The sequence below is a fragment of the Tamandua tetradactyla genome, chromosome 9 (genome assembly GCF_023851605.1).
Source record: "Tamandua tetradactyla isolate mTamTet1 chromosome 9, mTamTet1.pri, whole genome shotgun sequence".
NCBI lineage: Eukaryota > Metazoa > Chordata > Mammalia > Pilosa > Myrmecophagidae > Tamandua > Tamandua tetradactyla.
Genome location: NC_135335.1, coordinates 15275526 through 15296788, shown reverse-complemented (window position 1 = coordinate 15296788; position 21263 = coordinate 15275526). Strand labels below are relative to the sequence as shown.

Sequence of the window (21263 nt, the reverse complement as noted above, 5' to 3'; positions counted from 1 at the left end):
TCCCTATTCACTACTATAGATGAATCAGGAGATGAAGAAACTGTCTCTCAAACTGACAAAACAGAGCTACAGAATACTCTCCGGACCCTCTCCAGCAAAGTAGAAGACCTGAGCACCTGCAATGACTTGATAGCCAAGCATGGCACAGCTCTGCAGCGTTCCCTCAGTGAGCTGGAGTCTTTGAAGCTGCCTGCTGAGAGCAATGAAAAGATCAAACAGGTCAATGAACGTGCCACACTCTTTAGGATAACATCCAATGCCATGATTAATGTAAGTGCCAATGGTATCTGTGTTGCTTTTTGGTTCTTTCCCTCTTTGAAATGTTAATTCTCCCCAAGTGCCCGAAAATTGTGGTTGATGAAGCATAGAACATTAGGTCCTGCTTCACTGCTCAAGGGATTTAAGTTACAGTGTCTGTTGCATGAAATAGAACAGCTTGCACAGATGAAATGACTTTCATGCCCTGCTCAAGTGGTCGTGAGGACAGCTCCATGAAATTAGTGTTACATTGTTCCAGCCTAGGGGTCAGTTTGGAGTTCACAGTTTCAGCCCTGCTTTTTGCAGCCAGCGTAACATCTGATGGTGATCTGTCACTGAGTTCCTTAACCTTTCTGGGTTGTGATTGTTTTTAAAATATCTATTGGGACTCAAGATCTCTATGGGTCCTTTCAGCTGTCATGTTCTTTGAGCTTTAAGTTGGAGCATTCCCCTACTTTTTGTTAATGAGCCTGACCTACAGTGTGGTAAATAGGGGCTGGATCAAGTACTAGTAAAATTCTTGTAATACTAGTTAGTCCCAATTTTAGTCCTTGACTTGAGGGATAATTCTGGGTAAAAAGAGCAAAGCTCAACCGTGGGCACTTTCTTTTAGCAAGAAAGGGCCAAAGCTTCTGCTTTCTTGTGATTATCGCAGTGGTTGTTGTTGGTTTGTGGAATACTTCAGTGGCTTGGGTAAAAGTGTCCAGGTAAACATAAAGCATGACTGGCATTATTGGTGTATTTCAAATACTAAATGATAAGTATGAAATGAATGCATGGCTTAAGTTATGCTGTTTTTCCTCTACTGTGACTGATTCTCACCTAGCAGGTTGTGTAAGTTAGCTTCCACATAAAAACAGTAGAAGAAATTTCAAAAGGTAAGTGAGAAGAGTTTTCTGTGAGAAAGGGCTTATGCAAGCTTTTTTTTTCTGTCTAATTAAATGGGATAAAATTACCTTACAAAGGCCAGATTTTCCCTTGTTTAGGGAGTATTAATACAGCTTTTGCTCAGAGCTGGTTTAGTTCACATGCTTTCCAGAAATCAAAGGACTTTTCTTGTGACCAAGGGAAAGTTTGGTTTCTTTCATTTGACCCCGTTGTTATTTGATAGAACGTTGTCATACATTTCTTATTTCCTGAAGCATCAAACACTTTCATTAGTGTTCTCATTCATATAAAGTAAAAAGAAGACAAATTATATTCTCCATTTGTGGATTACAGGCAGAGTAAATAAACACCCAGGATCGTTTCATGAATTGGCAGCGGTGCTTGTTTCTGATCTTGAGTTGCATTGCTTTTTTTCCAGTCTGTTGCACTTCTTATTGACTTTGTGTTTTTCTCTGGTCCTTACATGATCAGGAAAACCTCTTAAGTCATACGACTCAATTAATTAGTAATTTACTAGTAAATACATCTATTTTTAAAATATGACAATTTGGGATGCAGTGGTCTTCTGATAGTGAATGTTGTTTTTTATCTATACCAGGTGGACATCCCCACTTATGACTTTTCTATTCTGATGTGAAAACTTTGCTAAATAAAATACCTCTGTATTTAAAACTTTCTCATTAACTGAAATTTTAGTTTGAACTTTTTTCTTGAAAATACACTCATTTTTATTCCTTGGGGCAATTCTTTTCCAAGTTCTAAAGATCCAGAGTTTTGTGTTAAAGGGAATGATCCCTTTGAAGTCCGAGGTGAGTTATGTTTTCTCATTCTGTTCTCTGCCTGTGCCTCTTTCATAGCCAGTCATTGCCTGAAATGCATCTCGGTGTGGTTTCCTTTGTGCCATTTAGGTAATGGGAAAGCCTTGTGTATAAATTAACATGCCGGCATATCAGAGCTCTACGTGGGTGGCAATATTTAGGAAAAGCTATATTAAAAGGAAGGAAACATTTTACTCAGTTTCTTGATTTCTTAGAATACGGCTTTTCTTTCTACCAGAGTGAATCTAACTTAGGGAATATAAATTTGACAGTGTCAGTGTATCCATTCACTAATTCAGCAAACATTTATTGAACACTGCCTATGTTCCAGGCACTGTGCCAGGGAATATAAAACAAATGCTGATGTGGTCCCTGTCCTCACAGCGATTATTGTTTAGTGAGGGGACAGAGAAATAAATGAAATATGACATGTGCCTTGATAGAAATGAACCCAGGCTACTCAGTAGGTTGTGTTTAGCTTGGCTAGGAATATCAAAGAGGGCACACCTCAACTAAATTCTGAAGGACCAGTGAGAGTCTTCCTACTGAAGAATGGGGATGTAGAGCTTGGACCCTAAGTCCGACTACCTTTGTGAACCATCTGTATAACCTAGGGCAATCTATTTCCTCTGTAACCTCAATTCCTTATCATTGAATGGTGATGATAGTAGTGACTCTCTCACAGGGTGTTGACAGTCTTTTATGAGATAATTATTGTAAAGAGCTTAGCAAAGGGCCTGATATATCCTTCTCCCCATCTGAATCTTATTTATGATTCATATTATTTAAAGGGAACCAGGAAGAAGATGATTCAGGTTGAAGTGTGGTATCTGCATATACCCTTCTGTTGTCCCCTTTCCCCCAAGTTTGGAAATTGCTGGTAATTGACTATTATGAGAGCAAGGAAGTAGCTAGAGATGAAGCTAGAGAGGAGATAAGTATGTGTGTGTTTGGGATGGGGGTAGTGGAAGTGGTAGAAATGGAGTTGCAGATCATAATGAGCCTCAGGTGCCATACTAAAATCAATTTGGTAATAATAGGAATTAGAAGAGAAGACCTTTTTGATGCAGAGGTGATTATAGTAGCTAATATCTATTGAATGCTTACTGTGAGTCCTGAGTGGTTTTTCTATGTGCTTTATATGGAAGATAACAACTATTTGAACTAGATATTTTTGTTATTCCTGTTTACAGATGGAGGAAGATGAGGCAGAGAGGGGTTAAATAACCTGCCCCAAATTCTACAAATAGTGGGAAAGAGCTGGCATTTGAGCCCCAAATATCTAATTCCAGAGCCCATGGTTATTATGTAAGCTGAATTGTCTCTGAGTAAGGAAGACGGAAAGGAATATAGAGATTCCAGAAATATTAGAGAAGAATCTTCAGGACTTGGTTATTGGATATGAGGAGTGAAGGAGAACTAAGAATCAAGGAGTCCTTTTAGGTTTCTGGCTTTGGCAGCTGGGAGGGTCCTAGAGCTGTTTCTGAGATGAGGAACATGTAAGAAAGAGGCAAAATTGACAAGAGCACATGGTGGGTTCAGTGTGGGACCAGTTGACTTTGAGATTACTTTAGGCAATTGGATAATCTGATCTGAAGCTCAGTGAGCTTTGGGCTAGAATTACTAATTTAGTAACACTGTAGACTGTGTTAAGGCCATGGGAGAAGATATTCTATCTTAGTTTCCCTATAACAGGGTATAGACTTTTAAACTTATATTACATCCTTCATTTATTTGTTAAGCAAACTATCAGGCTCCTACTATGTGTACAAAGCAACTAAGTAACTAAGTTAGGGGCTGGATAGCTATATATGAATAAGCTATAAACCTGGTCTTCAAATTGCTCATAATTCATCTGGGGAAATAGAAATCAGTTGCAATTTTGCCTTGGTGCCTTAGATGGTATAAAATAGAAGTGTGTGGCAAAGTGCTGTGGAAATGAAGAGAAGAAACTGGCTGCTTATGAGACTGAGGGAAGGTGTCATTGAAAAAGTAACATTTGTAGGGGGGGCTTGGCTAAGTAGAAAAAGATGGTAGAGAGGGATGTCCTGGGCAGACTGAATAGCATGTGCTAAGTTGGGAAGACCTGAAAGAAATGTGTGTGTTCAAGAAATAATGAGCAGATCAGTGTAGTTCCACGGTGGGGTGCAGGGCTAGGTACACATGAGAGCAGGCTGGAAGGCAGATGGTGGTCACACTGTGAAGGGCCCACCATGTTTATAACCAGTAGTTAGTATTTGATCCTAATACCAGAAGGGAGCCATTGAAGGGATTTACGTGATCAGATTTGTGTGGTTTTTTTTTGCTAGATCCTTCTTTGATTCCTCAAGTAAGCTTTTAAGGTGAGTTGGTTTTTTTGGTGACCAAAGTAAAAGCAAAATAAATTTCCTCATATTTGATCTGTTGAGTGCAGATCCTCTTTCTTAGTGTCTGAATGCCTCAGCTTTAGATATCTTCAGTTTAGTCAAGAGTTTTTTGAAAGTTGTTATTCTACGTGTTTTTCATCTTCCTTTCAGGTAGAAGATGTCTTCTTTTGCATAACTGTCCTTTGTGACACTGCCACAATTATTTGTCTAGGTTGCCTGCTCACTTGGCATTTCTTTGGTCCTCACGACCAGGAAAATATAAAAGAACTATGACAACCATGTTCACTTTTTTCTGAATTTGACCTTGATTGCAGAACAGAGTTGGCTGTCACTGATACTGTGGAATAACAGGGAAAGACTTTTATTGTAATTTGTCAGAAAAGTTTCCAGATTAAGGTTACTTAATGGGTTTACAGAGGCCTGAGGGGAATCTCTGACTAGTTAAAACGAGGTGACAAATATCAGTGCTTTCCCCCTATAGGCCTGCAGAGATTTCCTCATGTTAGCCCAGACTCATAGTAAAAAGTGGCAGAAATCACTACAGTATGAAAGAGACCAGCGTATCCGATTGGAAGAGACCCTGGAGCAGCTAGCTAAACAGCATAATCACCTGGAGAGGGCTTTTCGAGGAGCCACAGTGCTGCCGGCCAACACTCCTGGTAGCACAGGTTCCAATAAAGGTAAGAGGACTGTTCTGCTAGGAGCCGGATAGTTTTCTGCAACTGATAGAAATCCAAATTCTCTAGGATCAGTGACTTATGTGAAATGGAAGTGGAGCAGTTTATTTCTTCAGTTTTTTCCATGGCTTTCTACCATTTGTTGCTATGTTTGTGGTTTGTATTAAGATCCTGCTGTACTGGGTGCTTGGTAAATATAGTCCAAACACATGAACAACATTTTTCTCCTTGTAGATCAGTGCTGCTCTGGCAAAGGAGACATGAGTGATGAGGATGATGAGAATGAATTTTTTGATGCTCCTGAGATTATCACCATGCCTGAAAATTTGGGCCACAAGTAAGTTATCCTTGACTTCTGAAGAAAATGAACATACCTGGCCATCAAAAGTTAGAAACATTTTAGTGGGAGTATCATAGTTACCAATTTTTACTAAAGATTTGAGCTCTTTTCCTTGAATAATCGCAAACTGTCAGCTTTTCTTCATGACCTAGTTCTCCAGAGATGTTTAAATTCACACATATTATATTCTAAATATAAATTTTGTCTCCCACTAATATATGTGTGTGCAGTGTGCTTAATATTCTGCTTTCTAAAAAAATGTGTAATACAAAAGCTCCAATTCTGACCTTTGTTCTAATTCCCATACATTTCCCATCTGTGCAGACGTACTGGCAGCAATATCAGTGGAGCCAGCAGTGACATCAGCCTTGATGAACAGGTAGCTTTTATCTGGGAGTTATCAGGGAACTTGTTGTGTGATTCCCAAGGATTTGCTTGTAAACAGCTAAGAGAAACTGAAAATATTATTTGCAGCATGAGGGAATGGTTATGAATACCATGTTTTCTGTTTTTGTGGATGATTGAATGACTTTGCATTTTCTCTCAGTACAAGCATCAGCTGGAAGAGACAAAGAAGGAAAAGAGGACTAGGATACCATACAAGCCAAACTATAGCCTCAATTTATGGAGCATCATGAAGAACTGCATTGGAAAAGAACTTTCTAAGATCCCTATGCCGGTAAGTTTTCTGCACACCTGGGCCTTGGTGAGAAGAGGGCTGACACAATAGCCCACCCATTTGTGTGGCAATTTGTGGCTTGGACTGTGTTATCCTTTGTGTGCCATAAAAATTGTTCCTTTGATTTTGCCTGTGGATCTGGTATGTTCCTAGGTCACCTAGAATCAGGTAGATGCCTTTGTTCAATAACAGTTGTTTGTGAGCACATTACTATGTTAGATGTGCTCAGGGCTTACAAAGATACATAAGGCATAGTTCCTGTTTTCAAGAAGCACACAGTATAAAGGAGACAGACGTGAAGACATGAGGAAAATATTTTCTTCTATTATAGTGTGGTGGGAAGTTCTGTACATACAAAAGTTTGGAGAGCACAGAAGCAAAGGCATTTCATTCCAACTAGAAAGATGACCCATCTCCATTGTGAAGATGTCAGTTGAGCCGACTTCCCTGCCTCCTTTCCTCTGATCTAACCACACTTCTGCCAGAGTGATCTTTTAAAAATTGCCTATGTAGTTATGTCACTGTAGAGCCTAAAATCCTTTCCTGGATCCTCATTGCTTTGAAGATAGTCCAGATTCATTAATGGGCTTGGTACTTCCTCCTCAGTGCGTTGCTCTGCCCACATGCATCCTTTGCTCCAGTCGTCCTGATTTACCTTCAGGTACTGAGAGGCACCTTGTTATCAGGTCCCTCAGGGCATTTGCACACATTATACTTTCTTCTTAGACTTTTCATCCATTCCCCACCCATCTTTGCCACTTTTCTTTTGCCACGGCTGACATCCTTTCTTTTGGGATTCAACTATACTATCATCTTTTTCAGCAAACCTTCACCAGTCCATCCTGTCAGTATGAGATATCTCTGCTCTAGCAAGTTCCAGTGTTTATTTCTGGGCAGTTGCATATCCCTTATTTGTTCATTCTATAACCACTTATTGAGCGTATACTATCTGTCTAGTGGTATGCAGTGTACCAGTCAGTTATAGGTTCAGTTTCAAGAAACAGTTAAAAAAAATACTGGCTTAAATCAGGGGTCAGCAAATTACATATGACCCTTGGATCAAATCCAGCTGCCATCTCTATAACCTTCAAGCTAAGAATGGTTCTTATATATTTTTAAATGGTTGAAAAAATTCAAAAAAATAGTATTTTGTGACACATGAAAAGTATGTGAAACTCGGATGTTATTGTCCACAGTTTTATTGGAATTCAGCCATGCTCACTCATTTCCATATTTTCTGTGGCTGCTTTTGCCCTACCATGTCAGTGTTAAGTAGTTATAACAGAAAACAATATGGCTCTCAAAGCCATAAATATTTAACCCTTTACCAAAAAAGTTGGCTTGCCCATCACTTAAGCAAATGCTGACTTAATTAACTCTCATGATAAGTACGGAGGTAGGTAGGTAGGTGGTCTAGGGCTGGTACCATACTCCACAGTGTCAGTACCAGGCTCCTTTTTTTTTTTTTATTTTTGTGTTGAGTAATCTTTACACATGCTTTCAATACATGGTGTACATTCGGTGGCTCACAGTATCGTCACATAGTTGTGTATTCATCGCTGTGATCATTTTTTTAGAACATTTGCATCACTCCAGAAAAAGGAATAAAAAGAAAAAAGAAAAAGCTCATACATCCCATGTTCTTTATCCTTCCTCCTCATTGACCACTAGTATTTCCATCTACCCAATTTATTTTACCTTTCGACCCTCCTATTATTTATTTATTTTTATCCATATTTTTCACTCATCTGTCCATACCCTGGATATAAGGAGCATCAGACACAAGGTTCTCACAATCACACAGTCACATTGTAAGTGTATGTCTTTATATAATTGTCTTCAAGAATCTAGGCTACTGGAACACAGCTCAGCAGTTTCAGGTACTTCCCTCTAGCCACTCCAATACACCATAAACTAAAAAGGCATATGCATATAAAGAATAAGAATAATCTTCAGGATAACTTCTCTACTCTGAAATCTCTCAGCCACTGAGACTTTATTTTGTCTCATTTCTTTCTTCCCCCTTTTGGTTAAGAAGGCTTCCTCAATCTCTTGATGCTGGGGCCTCGCTTATGCTAGGCTTTCTGTTCCATGTTGCCAAGTAGGTTTACATCCCTGGGAGTCATGTCCTATGTAGCGGGGAAGGCAGTGAGTTCACCTACTGAATTGGCTTAGAAAGAGAAACCATATCTGAGCAACAAAAGAGGTTTCTGGGGGTGACTCTTAGGCTTAATTTTAAGTAGGCTTAGCCTATCCTTTGCAGGAATAAGTTTCATAGAGACAAACCCCAAGATCAAGGGCTCGGCCTATTGATTTCGTTGTCCCCACTGCTTGCGAGAATGTTAGAAATTCTCCAAACGGGGGCATTAAATATTTTCTCCTTTCTCCCCATTCGTCCAGGGGAACTTTGCAAATACTTCTTTATTCACTGCCCAAATTGTTTTGGGATTTATCAGGGCATCACACTGACCTGGGCAAACCAACAAAATCTCACTCTCTATTCAAGATTCCACGTACTTATGGTGTACAAACCTTTGGTCTCACCTGGAAGTTGAGGTTTTAAAATATGAACCATATCATCCTTTACCCAGTCTTTTAGTATACCTTAGTCCTATCCAGATCACCTTTATTCGTATCTCTAATTGAAGTCTGATCCCTTTTTCAACTTTTTTTTTTTTTTCACATGGGCAGGCACCGGGAATCAAACCCAGGTCCTCTGGCTTCGCAGGCAAGCATTCCTGCCTGCTGAGCCACCATGGCCCGCCCCCTTTTTCGACTTTTTGAACAATTACCAGGCTCCTTTTTATGTGTTGGTCACAATTCCTAGGTCCAAGGTGGCTGCTCCAGCTCAAGCCATCAGGGTCTCATTCCAGTAAGCAAGAAGAAGGAAAGACAAAAAGGGCATGCTCTACTTTTAAGTGCACTCCCTGGAAATTGCGTAAACGTCTTTCACTCAATTTTCTTTGTCCAGAACCTAGTTCTGTGACCATAGCTGGCTGGAGAAGAGGCTAGAAATGAAGACTTCTCTTCTCATGCCTAGGTAGCATGGCCTAGTTAAAAATTTGGGGTTTTGTTACTTAAGAAGAAGAGAAAAATGTATAGCAGGTTCTGCCCACAGCCAGGTACTTGGCATGCAGAAATGCAGAAAGCATTTCCCTACCTTGTTGGCATGTGTGGATCAGTGTGTGGTTATTGCCTCTCAATACATTGTGTAAACTTGAGGAAAGAGGCTGTTGCATTAATTAATTATCTGGGTCTTGGAGAACAAATAGATATACATAGCCTAACTTTTTCTTCTTTTTTTAAACTTTTTTTAATTAATTAAAAAAAATTAACAAACAAAACATTTACATATCATTCCATTCTACATATACAATCAGTAATTCTTAATATTATCACATAGTTGCATATTCATCATTTCTTAGTACATTTGCATCGATTTAGAAAAAGAAATAAAAAGACAACAGAAAAAGAAATAAAATGATAATAGAGAAAAAAAAGACTATACATACCATACCCCTTACCACTCGCTTTCATTTACCACTATTTCAAACTGAATTTATTTTAACATTTGTTCCCCCTATTATTTATTTTTATTCCATATGTTCTACTCTTCTGTTGATATAGTAGCTAAAGGGAGCATCAGACATAAGGTTTTCACATTCACAGAGTCTCATAGTGAAAGCTATATCATTGTTCAATCATCATCAAGAAACATGGCTATTGGAACACAGCACTACATTTTCAGGCAATTCCCTCCAGCCTCTCCACTACATCTTGAACAACAAGGTGATATCTACTTAATACGTAAGAATAACCTCCAGGATAACCTCTCGACTCTGTTTGGAATCTCTCAGCTGTTGCCACTTTGTCTCATTTTACTCTTCCCCCTTTTGGTCAAGAAGTTTCTCTCAATCCCTTGATGTTAATTCTCAGCTCATTCTAGGGTTTTTCTCAGTCCCTTGATGCTGAGTCTCAGCTCATTCCAGGATCTCTGTCCCACGTTGCCAGGAAGGTCCACACCCCTGGGAGTCATGTCCCACGCAGAGAGGGGGAAGGTGGTGAGACTGCTCGTCGTGTTGGCTGGAGAGAGGGGCCACATCTGAGCAACAAAAGAGGCTCTCTTGGGGGTGACTCTTAGGCCTAAATTTTAAGTAGATTTGACCTGTCCTTTGTGGGGTTAAGTTTCATGTGTACAAACCCCAAGACTGGGGGCTCAGCCTATAGCTTTGGTTGTCCACACTGCTTGTGAGAATATCAAGAATTCAACTTGGGGAAGTTGAATTACTTTTTCTTCTTTTCTGTGTTCTTTGAACTCAGACATCAGGCTGATGATTTTCAGGCTTATCCAACTGAACTGTGATTAAATAAGCTTTATAAGATGGCTTGGGAACCTAACCTCTCTTTATAACAATTTTTTTTAAAACTGTGAAGTCATTTTTAATTCCAAACAGTCAATTTAGAAGCTCAGCTTTTTTTGGCTAGAATAAAGTTGACAGTTCAGACCAGAAAAGGCCATGAAAAAGCACTGGGAAGCATGAAATAATTGGCTCATTTGGGGCCTGAAATGAAAACCTACTTGTGTGGGGCAGTAGGTACCTCAAGGGAAGTAGGAGACTAGACTGGAAAGGCAGGTCGCAGCCACAGAAATACTCTTCCTGCTTAGAAATGGTCCCTGGGTCTGGGTGATTTCTCTGTCCTCCTTTACCATTAGTTCTTGTTGGCATTGCCATTATGAATGTGTGAGTCCTCTGCCCATTTGCCTGCAGATCCCCTGCTCTGTGCTGTGTCATGGGAAAGCTAATCTCTCTAAGCCATATTTCTCATCTGACTGAGCACTGCCCGGGGAGGCACTGGTAGGAAAATCAAGCAGAGAGGAAGGAAGAAACTTCGGCGTATTTTTCTCCCTTCTTTCCCCTCAGGTAGCACTCTGGCAGCAGCTGTGTGCAGCTCTTCTGTGGATCCATTTCTGCTAGCCAGATCCCCTGAGGTTCTCCTTTTGCCTGATGCTGCCAGCCACTGGGCTGCAGTAATATCACTGTTTCTTTTTGTCCTTCAAGCTTACCAAAGATTATGCCCTCCTGCTGTTGCTAATCTTTAAATTGTCTTTTTGGTTGCCCAACTTTTTATTAGCTATATAACTAATCCCCTGTTTCCTTCTACTTAAATACTTGGATTCTTTTGTTTTTCCATTAGACTTTTGAGTGATAAAATGACCATTATAAAAAATTTGGCACTTTAAGAGAAATTATGGCTCCTAGAACATTTGTTGTGGTGGGGGGTAGAAGAAATGGGAGGAATGTGAAAGGCAGTCATAGCTTAAGGATGTGCTAATTCCAGTCCCAGGCAGTACTGATATGTCTAATAGTCACCAGTGGAGCACATACCCTTCCCCAGTTTTCCTCTAACTGTATGGCAGTGTTACTTTGTGTTGCCTGAAATTGTGCCAATTAGAGATTCATTTGTTGGCTTGTTAATAACCACCCTCTTTAAAAAGCACTCTTGAAGATTAGGGTGTTATCATTCTATCACCCATCAATGTTTGTTTGTTTTATCATACTGATATTTCTCAATGTTTCTCGGTGTAGAGAAGATGTGGGTTTTGGAGTGTGGCATCCTGTTTTGATTGAGGCACAGTAGATCCTCCTTCCTAGAGTAGTAGTCTAATGTTGGTCCTGTGACTGTGTTCACAGAGAAAAGGTTGGTATATTTTCAGAGAAAAGGCAGACTCTATTATATTATTTAATTTTAATTTAGAAATTATTTAATATTATTTAATTAAAAAAACAAAAACATGTAAGTGCCAGAAACAAACATGAAAATAATAATGGTTATCTTTGGGTGATGGAATTTTAGGTTTTTTTCTTTATACTTTGCTTTCAAAGTTTATTACACTGAAAATTATAAGATTAATTTTATAACTAGGACAGTAGATTTTAGGATAGTATATGGCTTAGAGTTTGGTGGGTATGCATTGGATAAAAACACATAAAGATAAGTGGAACCATAGCAAAGCAAAGGAAAGGTTTTTTGCTGTTGTTTTTTTTCTTGAAATGTTACTTAAGGCCAGGTCTCCGAAATAGAAAGGGAACTTTTTTCTTCCTCCTTCTGTTTTTTTAAACTCAGAACTCATGCTAGTGATATTCAGGCTTGTTTAGCTATACTGTGATTAAAGAAGATTTATGGGCTGACTTGGGAAAATAGTGTTTTTATAGCCATTTTTTAAACTGTAAAGTCATTTTTAATTCTGAATAGTCCATTTAGAAGCTAATTTTTTGGGGTGAGGCAACATGTATAAAGTTTCCTTGTTCATTTTTCTATACCTAGAGGATAGCACATCCAAGGTCTCAATAAATATATGTGGAAAAAATTAATGAAATATATGAACATCTCCCCCAAAAGAAGACCATACACAACCACACACTTACTTTATTCAGTGGTTGAGCCCCCCAAGTTTGCTCTAAAGCTTGAAAGGTAGAAACACTTACTGCCCCCACAGCCCTCACCGTGAGCACCACAGGGCCAGAAAGACAACTATCTAGCATCAGAGAAGAAATCAGAGTCATGGCTTCATGTAGAACTGACCTAAGACTTAGGTCAGTCCAGAAATAGTAAGTAACTTTTGAAATAGTCTTTTCATTAGTTAGGATACTCCTGTACTTATCTTTTACTACCCTTTCTTTCCTCCCCCAAGAATTTTAAATTTCTAACTTCCTGTCTGGTATTCCTGTACTAAAATACATTTTCTTCTACTTGTTCATTCAACACATATTTGCTGACAGTGACCTATGGGCCAGGCACCAATGGATCTCAGGTACGAAGTGATGAACAGAAAAGGCATGGTTCCCATCTAAAAGAGCTTATTGTTTGTGAATAAATAAAAACAGTCATTTCTGCCACATACCTGACATGAACAGTTGACCAGGGAGAATGATTTGCTTGCAGGTTAGATCTTGGAGCTACTTGGCTGAGCAAAGACCTCTCCTCTTCTCAGTGATTTGCTTTATTACTTTGACATCTGAGTATCTGTTTCTCTACTTGGAATAAAATTAAACTGCTTCTTACAGGTGTCTGGACAATGTTTTTAGAACTGTTCTTTTCCTGACAGGTGAACTTTAATGAGCCCTTGTCCATGCTTCAGCGCCTTACTGAAGATCTGGAATACCACGAGCTGTTAGATCGAGCTGCAAAGTGTGAGAACTCTCTAGAACAACTCTGTTACGTTGCAGCTTTCACCGTGTCCTCCTACTCCACTACTGTCTTCCGAACCAGCAAGCCGTTCAACCCACTCCTGGGGGAGACTTTTGAACTGGACCGATTAGAGGAGAATGGGTATCGATCTCTCTGTGAGCAGGTAAAGGAACCTTGGGACTATAACACATTTCATTTTAGAAGAAAGAGGTAATTTTTTTATTTATCCCTCTGGAAGTTAATGTTTGCAGAAATGACAGTCCCTTTTATCCTGGCATTCTTTCTTTTCCTTCAGAACTTGATCACTGGAGGCCTGGGTATTTGCCCACTATTGTAGTTGTAAAAATGTTAAGTGTGAATTTGGTGTGTTTATCAGAAGTTAATAAGCAGCATCTTTTCCTTTTCCTTCCTCCCTTCTTGATTTGAACCTCTGATGTCTTCAAGGTGAGTCATCATCCTCCCGCTGCTGCGCACCATGCTGAGTCCAAGAGCGGCTGGACATTGCGTCAGGAAATCAAAATCACCAGCAAGTTTCGTGGCAAATACCTCTCCATTATGCCCCTTGGTAAGGCCACTGTGTTCCTAAATACTAGTGCTCTATGAATGAAAGGTTTCCTAGCACAATGGAGGAGCCAAGAGTCTGGAGCTCTGAGAGAGGCATTGAACCCCATTAGCTTTGTGGTTTCAGGCAAGTCTTTTAACTTCACAGCTATGAAATAAGTGAGGAGGTCAGAGAGACTTTTTAAGATCCATCCAGTCATGAACTGTTTATCTTCCTAGGTGTATTTATTTTAGAACATGAATTCTAACGTGTGGTTTTTAAATTCTGTCTCTTAACTGGCATCATTTCCCCCCATTACTCTAGCAGTCAGATTAGTTCTCTCTATTGATCAGAACTCTTGTGATTACAAGGTTAAGTTCCCAGACTAGTCTCTTTCCCTTCTCTCCTTCCTCCTCTCTCTTCCTCTACAAGATGAGTTTGGTATTGTTTACGTAATGACTCAATTCCTGGTAAAGTGAAATTTTATTTGAAAAGACCTCACTGAATTACAACTTAATCGTATACCAAAATAAAAATGATCAGACTTGGGAAAAGACATTATAACTTGCAGTTTTACCTTAGGGGAAATGAGATTATTCAGAAAGTGTAATGGAGGTTCTCACTGTTCTCTTGAAATAGAACAGCCATGTTTGGCCATGTGTGTGCTGAATAGTGAATGCCAGTCTGTAGAAAGCACAAAGCAGATGTTTAGAGATGAGACCCAGTGGCTCTCCCCAGAGACAGATCTGGCAGTAACTTGCCTGAGCTCCTGATGGCTTTCCATTTCTTAGATCTAGTCTTTCATAAGGCATTGCTGCAGTTCTTGATGTTACAGTGTATAGTCTACTTCTTCTATAATAAATTCCCCTTTTAGCTTAAAAACACTTAGTAGTAGGTATAGTGCAAACTAAAAATTAGCCAGAAAAATTCTAAGAATGTTTTGTAAGGGATCTTATATAACCAGTGGTAAGATTTTCCTGTATTATATTAAAAGGAGTTTTAATTCTGTCATATCATGGCTAACATGCAAAAAGCTTTCATTAGATGAAAAGAAGGTTAAATGATGGCTTCAGTCTTGATCTTTCCTGAGGATCTTTAAAAAGGTTCTAACTGCTTAATTGTCTTTGAAATTAATATTTCAGAAATATTAGGTTAATATTAATGCTTGGAGTAGTCTGTACCTAATTTGCAGAATTTTGATGCCAGTAGTCAAATTACAGTGTGACTTCAATCCATGGTGAAGAGTTCCAGAAGACCCCCAAAGCTCTCTAAAGGGACACATTATATTTAATTAAAAGGAAATTTGTATATATTTAAAAGATAACAATAAACCTAACTTACCAGTGAAATGCCACAAATTTTCTCTATAATTTGATTAATCTGGAATTTTTTGAAGTTGTGAATAACTGTATGAATATGGGATAAGTTGTAGATTTTATTTTTTGAAGTTAAATATCTTTGATAGTTTTCCATTCTTACTTCTTTGAGGTTGTGAATAACTATAAACATGGAATAAGTAGAGGATTTTATCTTTTAGAGTTAAAAAAATCCATCTGTGATAGTTTTCCATTCAGTTATTCCTTAAATAAGGTTTTTCAATCCTTACTTAAGGATTCATATCACTAGATTGTGCTGTTGTTAAGTCCTTCCACTCATCGGATACTTACTGAGCGCCTACCATGTGCTAGGCATGGTTCTAGGTGCTTGGGGAACATGAGTGAACAACAACAACAAAAAATCCTGAATTTTGGGGGAGAGATTGAAGAAAAATAATTGATATAGTGATAGGAAACAGAGAACCTATCTAGAGATGCATAGAGAATGGGATTTCCAGGTATTGGTCCTGGGAATGGCCATATTTAACATTTTTGGATCAGTGACTTGAAAGGAAAATCATGGGCTGAAATGTTCATGTTTGCAGTGGCACTCACCTCTCAGGGGTAAATTGTTAAGCCAATAGATATAACTGAAGAAAGATAATATGGACAAGGTTCTGAGTGAGTAGGCAGATAGGTGAGTAGTACACTTCAGCATTATTAATGTAGGTAATGTAATAAGGTAATGTAGGGAAATGCATAAGATAATGTAGGGAAAAGTAATTCGAACTATTCTAATGATAATTAAAATAACATTTTTGAGTGCTCACTATGCACTAGGAATTGTTGTAAGTGCTTTAACTTGTATTACCTCATTTGGTCTTAACAATAATTCTATGAAATAAGAACTTATTGTTGCCATTTTTTAAATGATGAAAATGAGGCAGATAAAGGTTAAATTGCCCAAGATCACCTTGCTAGTATGGGATGTGGGCATTGAACTGAGGCATTCTGGCTTCAGGGCCCATTATCTTAACCACTCAATTGTGCTTGGAAGGAGGGAGACAGCTGGTCATCAGTTAGAGCCAGGAAAATGACATTGAAGACATCAGTCCAATATTCTCAACAGTGTCTGAAAAACCAGCTGATTTTAAGGTCATTTGGTGACAAGAAAACCTTGTACAAAATATGGTCCTGTTAACCCCACTTTAAAAAAGTCACAGAGCTGGAGAAAATCCAATATAGAGCAGTGAAAGTGCCTTTAAGTTTTGGGAGATGGTGGCATTGAGACTGAGTCTCCCTGTGGAACAGACTGAAAAAGTTAGAACTGTTGTATCTGGAAGAAGACTTATAGAGAAGATAATTAGAAGTTTGCAAAAGTGTTATTCTATGTCTAGAATCCTTTCATTTCAGCCTGAAAGATTTTCTTTAGTATTTCTTATAGAGCAGGTCTGCTAGCAACAGATTCTCCCAGTTTTTGTTTATCTTGGAATATTTTAGTTTCTCCTTTGTTTATGAAAGATAGTTTTGCTGGCTATAGAATTTTTGGTTTTGCTGGATATAGAATTTTTGGTCTTCTTTCTTTCAGAACTTGGAAGATGTCCCCCCGCTGCCTTCTGACCTCCATGGTTTTTGATGAGAAATCAGCTGTTAAACTTATTGAAGATCACTTTTTAGTTAGTGATCCATTACTTCTCTCTTGCTACTTTCAAGAGTCTCTTTTTATATTTGGCTTTTGATAGTTTGATTATAATGTGGGTCAGTGCGGATCTTTTTGAGTCTCTCTGATTGATAGTTTATTGTGCTTCTTAGATGTGTAGATTAATGTTTTTCATCAAATTTGGGGGGTTTTTGGCCATTATTCCTTCAAATACATTTTTTGCCCTTTTCTCTCCTCTGTTATGGGTCTCTCATTGTGTCTGTCTTGGTATTCTTTATGGTGTTTCACATGTATCTGAGATTCTGTTCATTTTTCTATATTTTTTGTTCCTCAGACTGGATTATCTCAGTTGACTTATCTTCAAATTTGCCAGTTCTTTCTTCTGCTAGCCCAGAGTTGCTGTAGTGAGTTTTTCATTTCAGTTAATTTACTTTTAACTCCAGAATTTCTAACTGGCTATTTTGTTTTTACATTTCTCTCTCTGTTGATATTCTCTAATTGGTGAGGCATTGTTCTCATACTTTCCTTTAGATCTTTAGATATTGTTTCCTTTAGTTCCTTGAACATACTTATAATAACTAATTTAAAGTCTTTGTCTAGTAAATCCAATGACTAGGTTTCCTCAAGGATAGTTTCTATTAACTGCTTTTTTTCCTTCTCCTCTATATGGACTTTACTTTCCTGTTTCTTTACATATTATTTTTTTGGTTTAAAACTGGCACTTTAATTTAATGTGACAGCACTGGAAATCAGATTCCCTTTTCGCCACGGTTTGTTTTTACTGTTGTGTGTTTTGTTTAGTGACTTTCAGGAACTAATTCTGTAAAGTCTGTATTTTTGTGGTACATGGTCACTGAGGTCTCTTCTCAGTTACCTTAATGATCAACTGATGACTGGACAGAGATCTTCTTAGGTGTCTTGAACCAGTAAGCTCTTTGCTAAGGGACTTTTTGAGTGTATTGGAGCATATCTTTACAACTCTGCCTTAGCATTCATTTCCTTCTTGTGCAGACCTTCTAGATCAACCAAAAAGGAGAGATTTGGGCCTTCTCAGGTATTTTCTGGGCATGTGCACAACTTTGCATATCTGTAGGGCCCTCTTGATTGTCAGGGATTTGTTGAAGCTTTTAAAAGATCTCTATGGACATATCATTTCCCTCTTCTTTTAAGTATTTTGGTCTGTCCCTTGCTTGCCCCTACTGTGATATGGTGTTACCACCACATCAGGCAGCTGTAGAGTTAAACAGTTTCCGCTGATTGTTTTGACAGTCACTACTGGGGAGGAAGGGGAGGGGCTGTTCGCAGTGATGGAGCTCTGAATCAGGTCAAATGACAAGTTGCTAGGGATGGAACTTTTGGGGAGCTCCATGCCATGCCATTCTGTTCCTCCAGACTTTACTAGGCTGCTTTCACAGCTCTTGTGATTGAGAGACTTTTGGTTTTCAAGGCTACTGCTGAGCTGGGGAAAGGGGAATGCAAATAGGATAAGTTGAAATGCCACAGAGCTCATTGTTCTTAATGAGAGCCATCCATTTCTTCTTGGGTAAATGTTCCTTGGATGCTTAGAAGCCTTTGGTTAATTTTCAGAGTTCTGAAAAATCGATTCTGACCATTTTTCCCAGTGTTCTTATTGTTTTTATTGAAAAGTAGATATATGGAAGTCCTTACTCCACTGTTCTGTAAATGACCTTGTTCTCCTTCGTATGTTTAAATGGCTCAGTTTTTAGACCTTTATGTTAATGTGAATTTTCAAGAAATAAATATATGAAGGAAGGCAAGCATAGGGAATTCTTCATTTTTCTACCATCCCTGTGAGCTGGAAGGTATGTTCTACAGAACAACAGGTAAATTGTCTGTATGAAATCTAGGGTTATAATATTGAGCTGTACAGATGTACTGATCTGGTTTTCAATTCCAGCTCTGGTACACATTTAGCTGTGTGACTTTGGACAAGTTATTTTTCCTCCCTGAACTCTGATTCCTCATCTGTAATATAGGGATGTGGTTGGTTAAATCATCGCCCCTACTCCAAATGCCCATACCTTAATCTCTGTAACCTGTGAATATGTTACCTTACATAGTGAAAAATGGACCTTGTAGATGTGATTAAGTTAAAGATCTTAAGATGGGGAGATTGTCCTGAATTATTCTTATGGGCCCAATGCAATCACAGTGGTTTTTGTACGAGAGAGGCAGAAGAATCATAGTCGATGACAGAAGCAAGAGATTTGAGTGATACGAGGAAGGGGCCACGAGCCAAGAAATGCAGGTGGCCTCTAGAAGCTGTTTGAGGGAAGGAAATGGATTCTCCCCTAAAGCCTGCAAAAGCAAAACAGACCTGAGAACCTTAATTTTTAAAAAAATATTTTTATTGAGAAACTCCACACACATACAGTCCAACCATATTATACAATGTATGGCTCACAATATCATCACATAGTTGTGTATTCTTCACCACAATCGTTTTTAAAACATTTGCATCACTCCAGAGAAAGGAAAAAAAAAAAAGAACTCATACATTCCATACCCTTTACACCTCCCTCTCATTGACCCACAGTATTTCAATCTACCCAATTTTTGCCCTTTATCTGCCCCTATTATTTATTTATTTTTTTAACCTTATGTTTTTTTCACTTATCTGTCCATACCCTGGATAAAAGGAACATCGGACGTATGGTTTTCACAATCACATGATCACTTTGTAAAAGCTATAAGTTATATAGTCTTCTTCAAGAATCAAGGCTAAAAAAAGGAATCAAAGCTACTGGAACACAGCTCAACAATTTCGGATACTTCACTCCAGTCACTCCAATATACCATTAACTAAAAAGAGCTATCTATATAATGCGTAAGAATAGCCTCCAGGATAACCTCAACTCTGTTTGAAATCTCTCAGCCACAGACGCTTTATTTTGTCTCATTTCTCTCTTCCCTCTTTTGGTCAAGAAGGCTTTCTCATTCCCAGGATGCCAGGTCCTGGCTCATCCCCAAGAGTCAGATCCCATGTTGCCAGGGAGATTTACACTCCTGGGAGTCATGTCCTACATAGTGGGGAGGTCAGTGAATTCACCTACCAAGTTGGCTTACGAAAAGAAGCCACGTCTGAGCAACAGAAGAGGCTGAGGGTGGGCCACGGTGGCTCAGCAGGCAGGAATGCTTGCCTGCGATGCCAGAGGACCCGGGTTCGATTCCGGATGCCTGCCCATGTAAACAAAAAAAAGAAAAGAAAAAGAAGAGGCTGAGAAACTTAATTTGAGACTTCTGTACTCCATCACTCAGAGAATAAATCTATACTGTTTTGTGCCCTAGAGTAGTCAAGGAAATCCTCTCTGAAATGGTAAAACTTCAACAAAGACCTAAATAGCAACAACAACAGCTAAACCAACCAATAGATGATTTGAGGGAAGAATATTTGAGGCAGAGAGAAAGATAAAGTCCCTGAGTTGGGAGTGAGTGTGGCATGCTTGAGAAGCAATAAGAAGGCCACAGCAACTGGTTTCGAGTGAGCAAGGAAAATGGTGAATGAATTCAGAGAGATAGGCAGGTGCCAGATCTTGTAGGATGTTGTATACCGTGGTAAGGAGCTCAGTTTTATTTTTAGCGCAGTGGAAAGTAATTGAGGGTTTTTACACAGTACAGTGACTTGATATGATTTATGTTTTTAAAAGATCATTTTTGACTGAACTCTAGGGGACAAAAGTGGAAGTTGGAAACTAAAAGGAGGATGTTATAGATATTCAAGCAAGAGATAATGGTGATTAGGCTGCAGAGGTGGTGAAGAAGGGCTCAAGCAATAGATTTAGGATGTGTTTAGATAGAGTGACTATTTTAAAAATGGTTGTGAGGATTAAATTTGATAGTGCATGAGGAGAACATAGTACAGTGTCTGGTACATGGCAGGTGCTCTCAGCAGTGCTGCTCTTAGTATTTTCATTAACTTCATTATCATTGTCATCATTAACCTCATCAGCATCACAGTAGGTGCAACTACCAAGGCTTCTTGTACAAAAGTGATTTACCTAAGGCAAAAATATAGCATTGTTTTCATTATTACTTACAGAGGGAGCTTAGAATTATGATTTTATTGTAATTGACTGTTACTAACTTCTGTGTGTGCATGTGTGTATGAATCAACATTATGTACACACATTTATTTATCTATTTAAACTTTTAAAAATTGTTTATTTTGAATTTCCAGTTATTTCTGCTCAAATCGCTGGTTCTGTTTTGGTATTCATCTGCCCTTATAGAAATAGGAGATGCCTATATCTCCTGAATTCCTGTTATGTTACAAGCATCTGATTAACACAGAACTGAGTGTTGGGGAAGTTAAAAACATCCAGGTCACGTATCTAATGAGCTGGTGGAATTAGGATTAAAGCCAGTTCTGTGTGATTCCAAAGCCCATACTCTATCTACTATTCCTTTTTTTCTCTTAGGGCCCATGGATAACTGCTTTATAGGTCACATAGTTATAGAATCTCTAGTCCTAACTACCAGTATGGCTATTTCCACAATACAGTTTTATT

At 38.7% G+C, this 21263-nt stretch overlaps 1 protein-coding gene across 1 annotated transcript in view; it reads left to right on the top strand.

Moving 5' to 3' along the window:
* The window catches only part of OSBP (oxysterol binding protein), a 39226-nt gene that overhangs the window by 7145 nt on the left and 10818 nt on the right, over window positions 1-21263 (top strand). Inside the window, exons 3-9 of the mRNA XM_077116118.1 lie at window positions 20-270; window positions 4812-5010; window positions 5242-5344; window positions 5672-5726; window positions 5895-6026; window positions 13135-13380; window positions 13662-13782. Of these exons, the coding sequence (XP_076972233.1) occupies window positions 20-270; window positions 4812-5010; window positions 5242-5344; window positions 5672-5726; window positions 5895-6026; window positions 13135-13380; window positions 13662-13782 (1107 nt within the window). The remainder of the gene's footprint in view (window positions 1-19; window positions 271-4811; window positions 5011-5241; window positions 5345-5671; window positions 5727-5894; window positions 6027-13134; window positions 13381-13661; window positions 13783-21263) is intronic.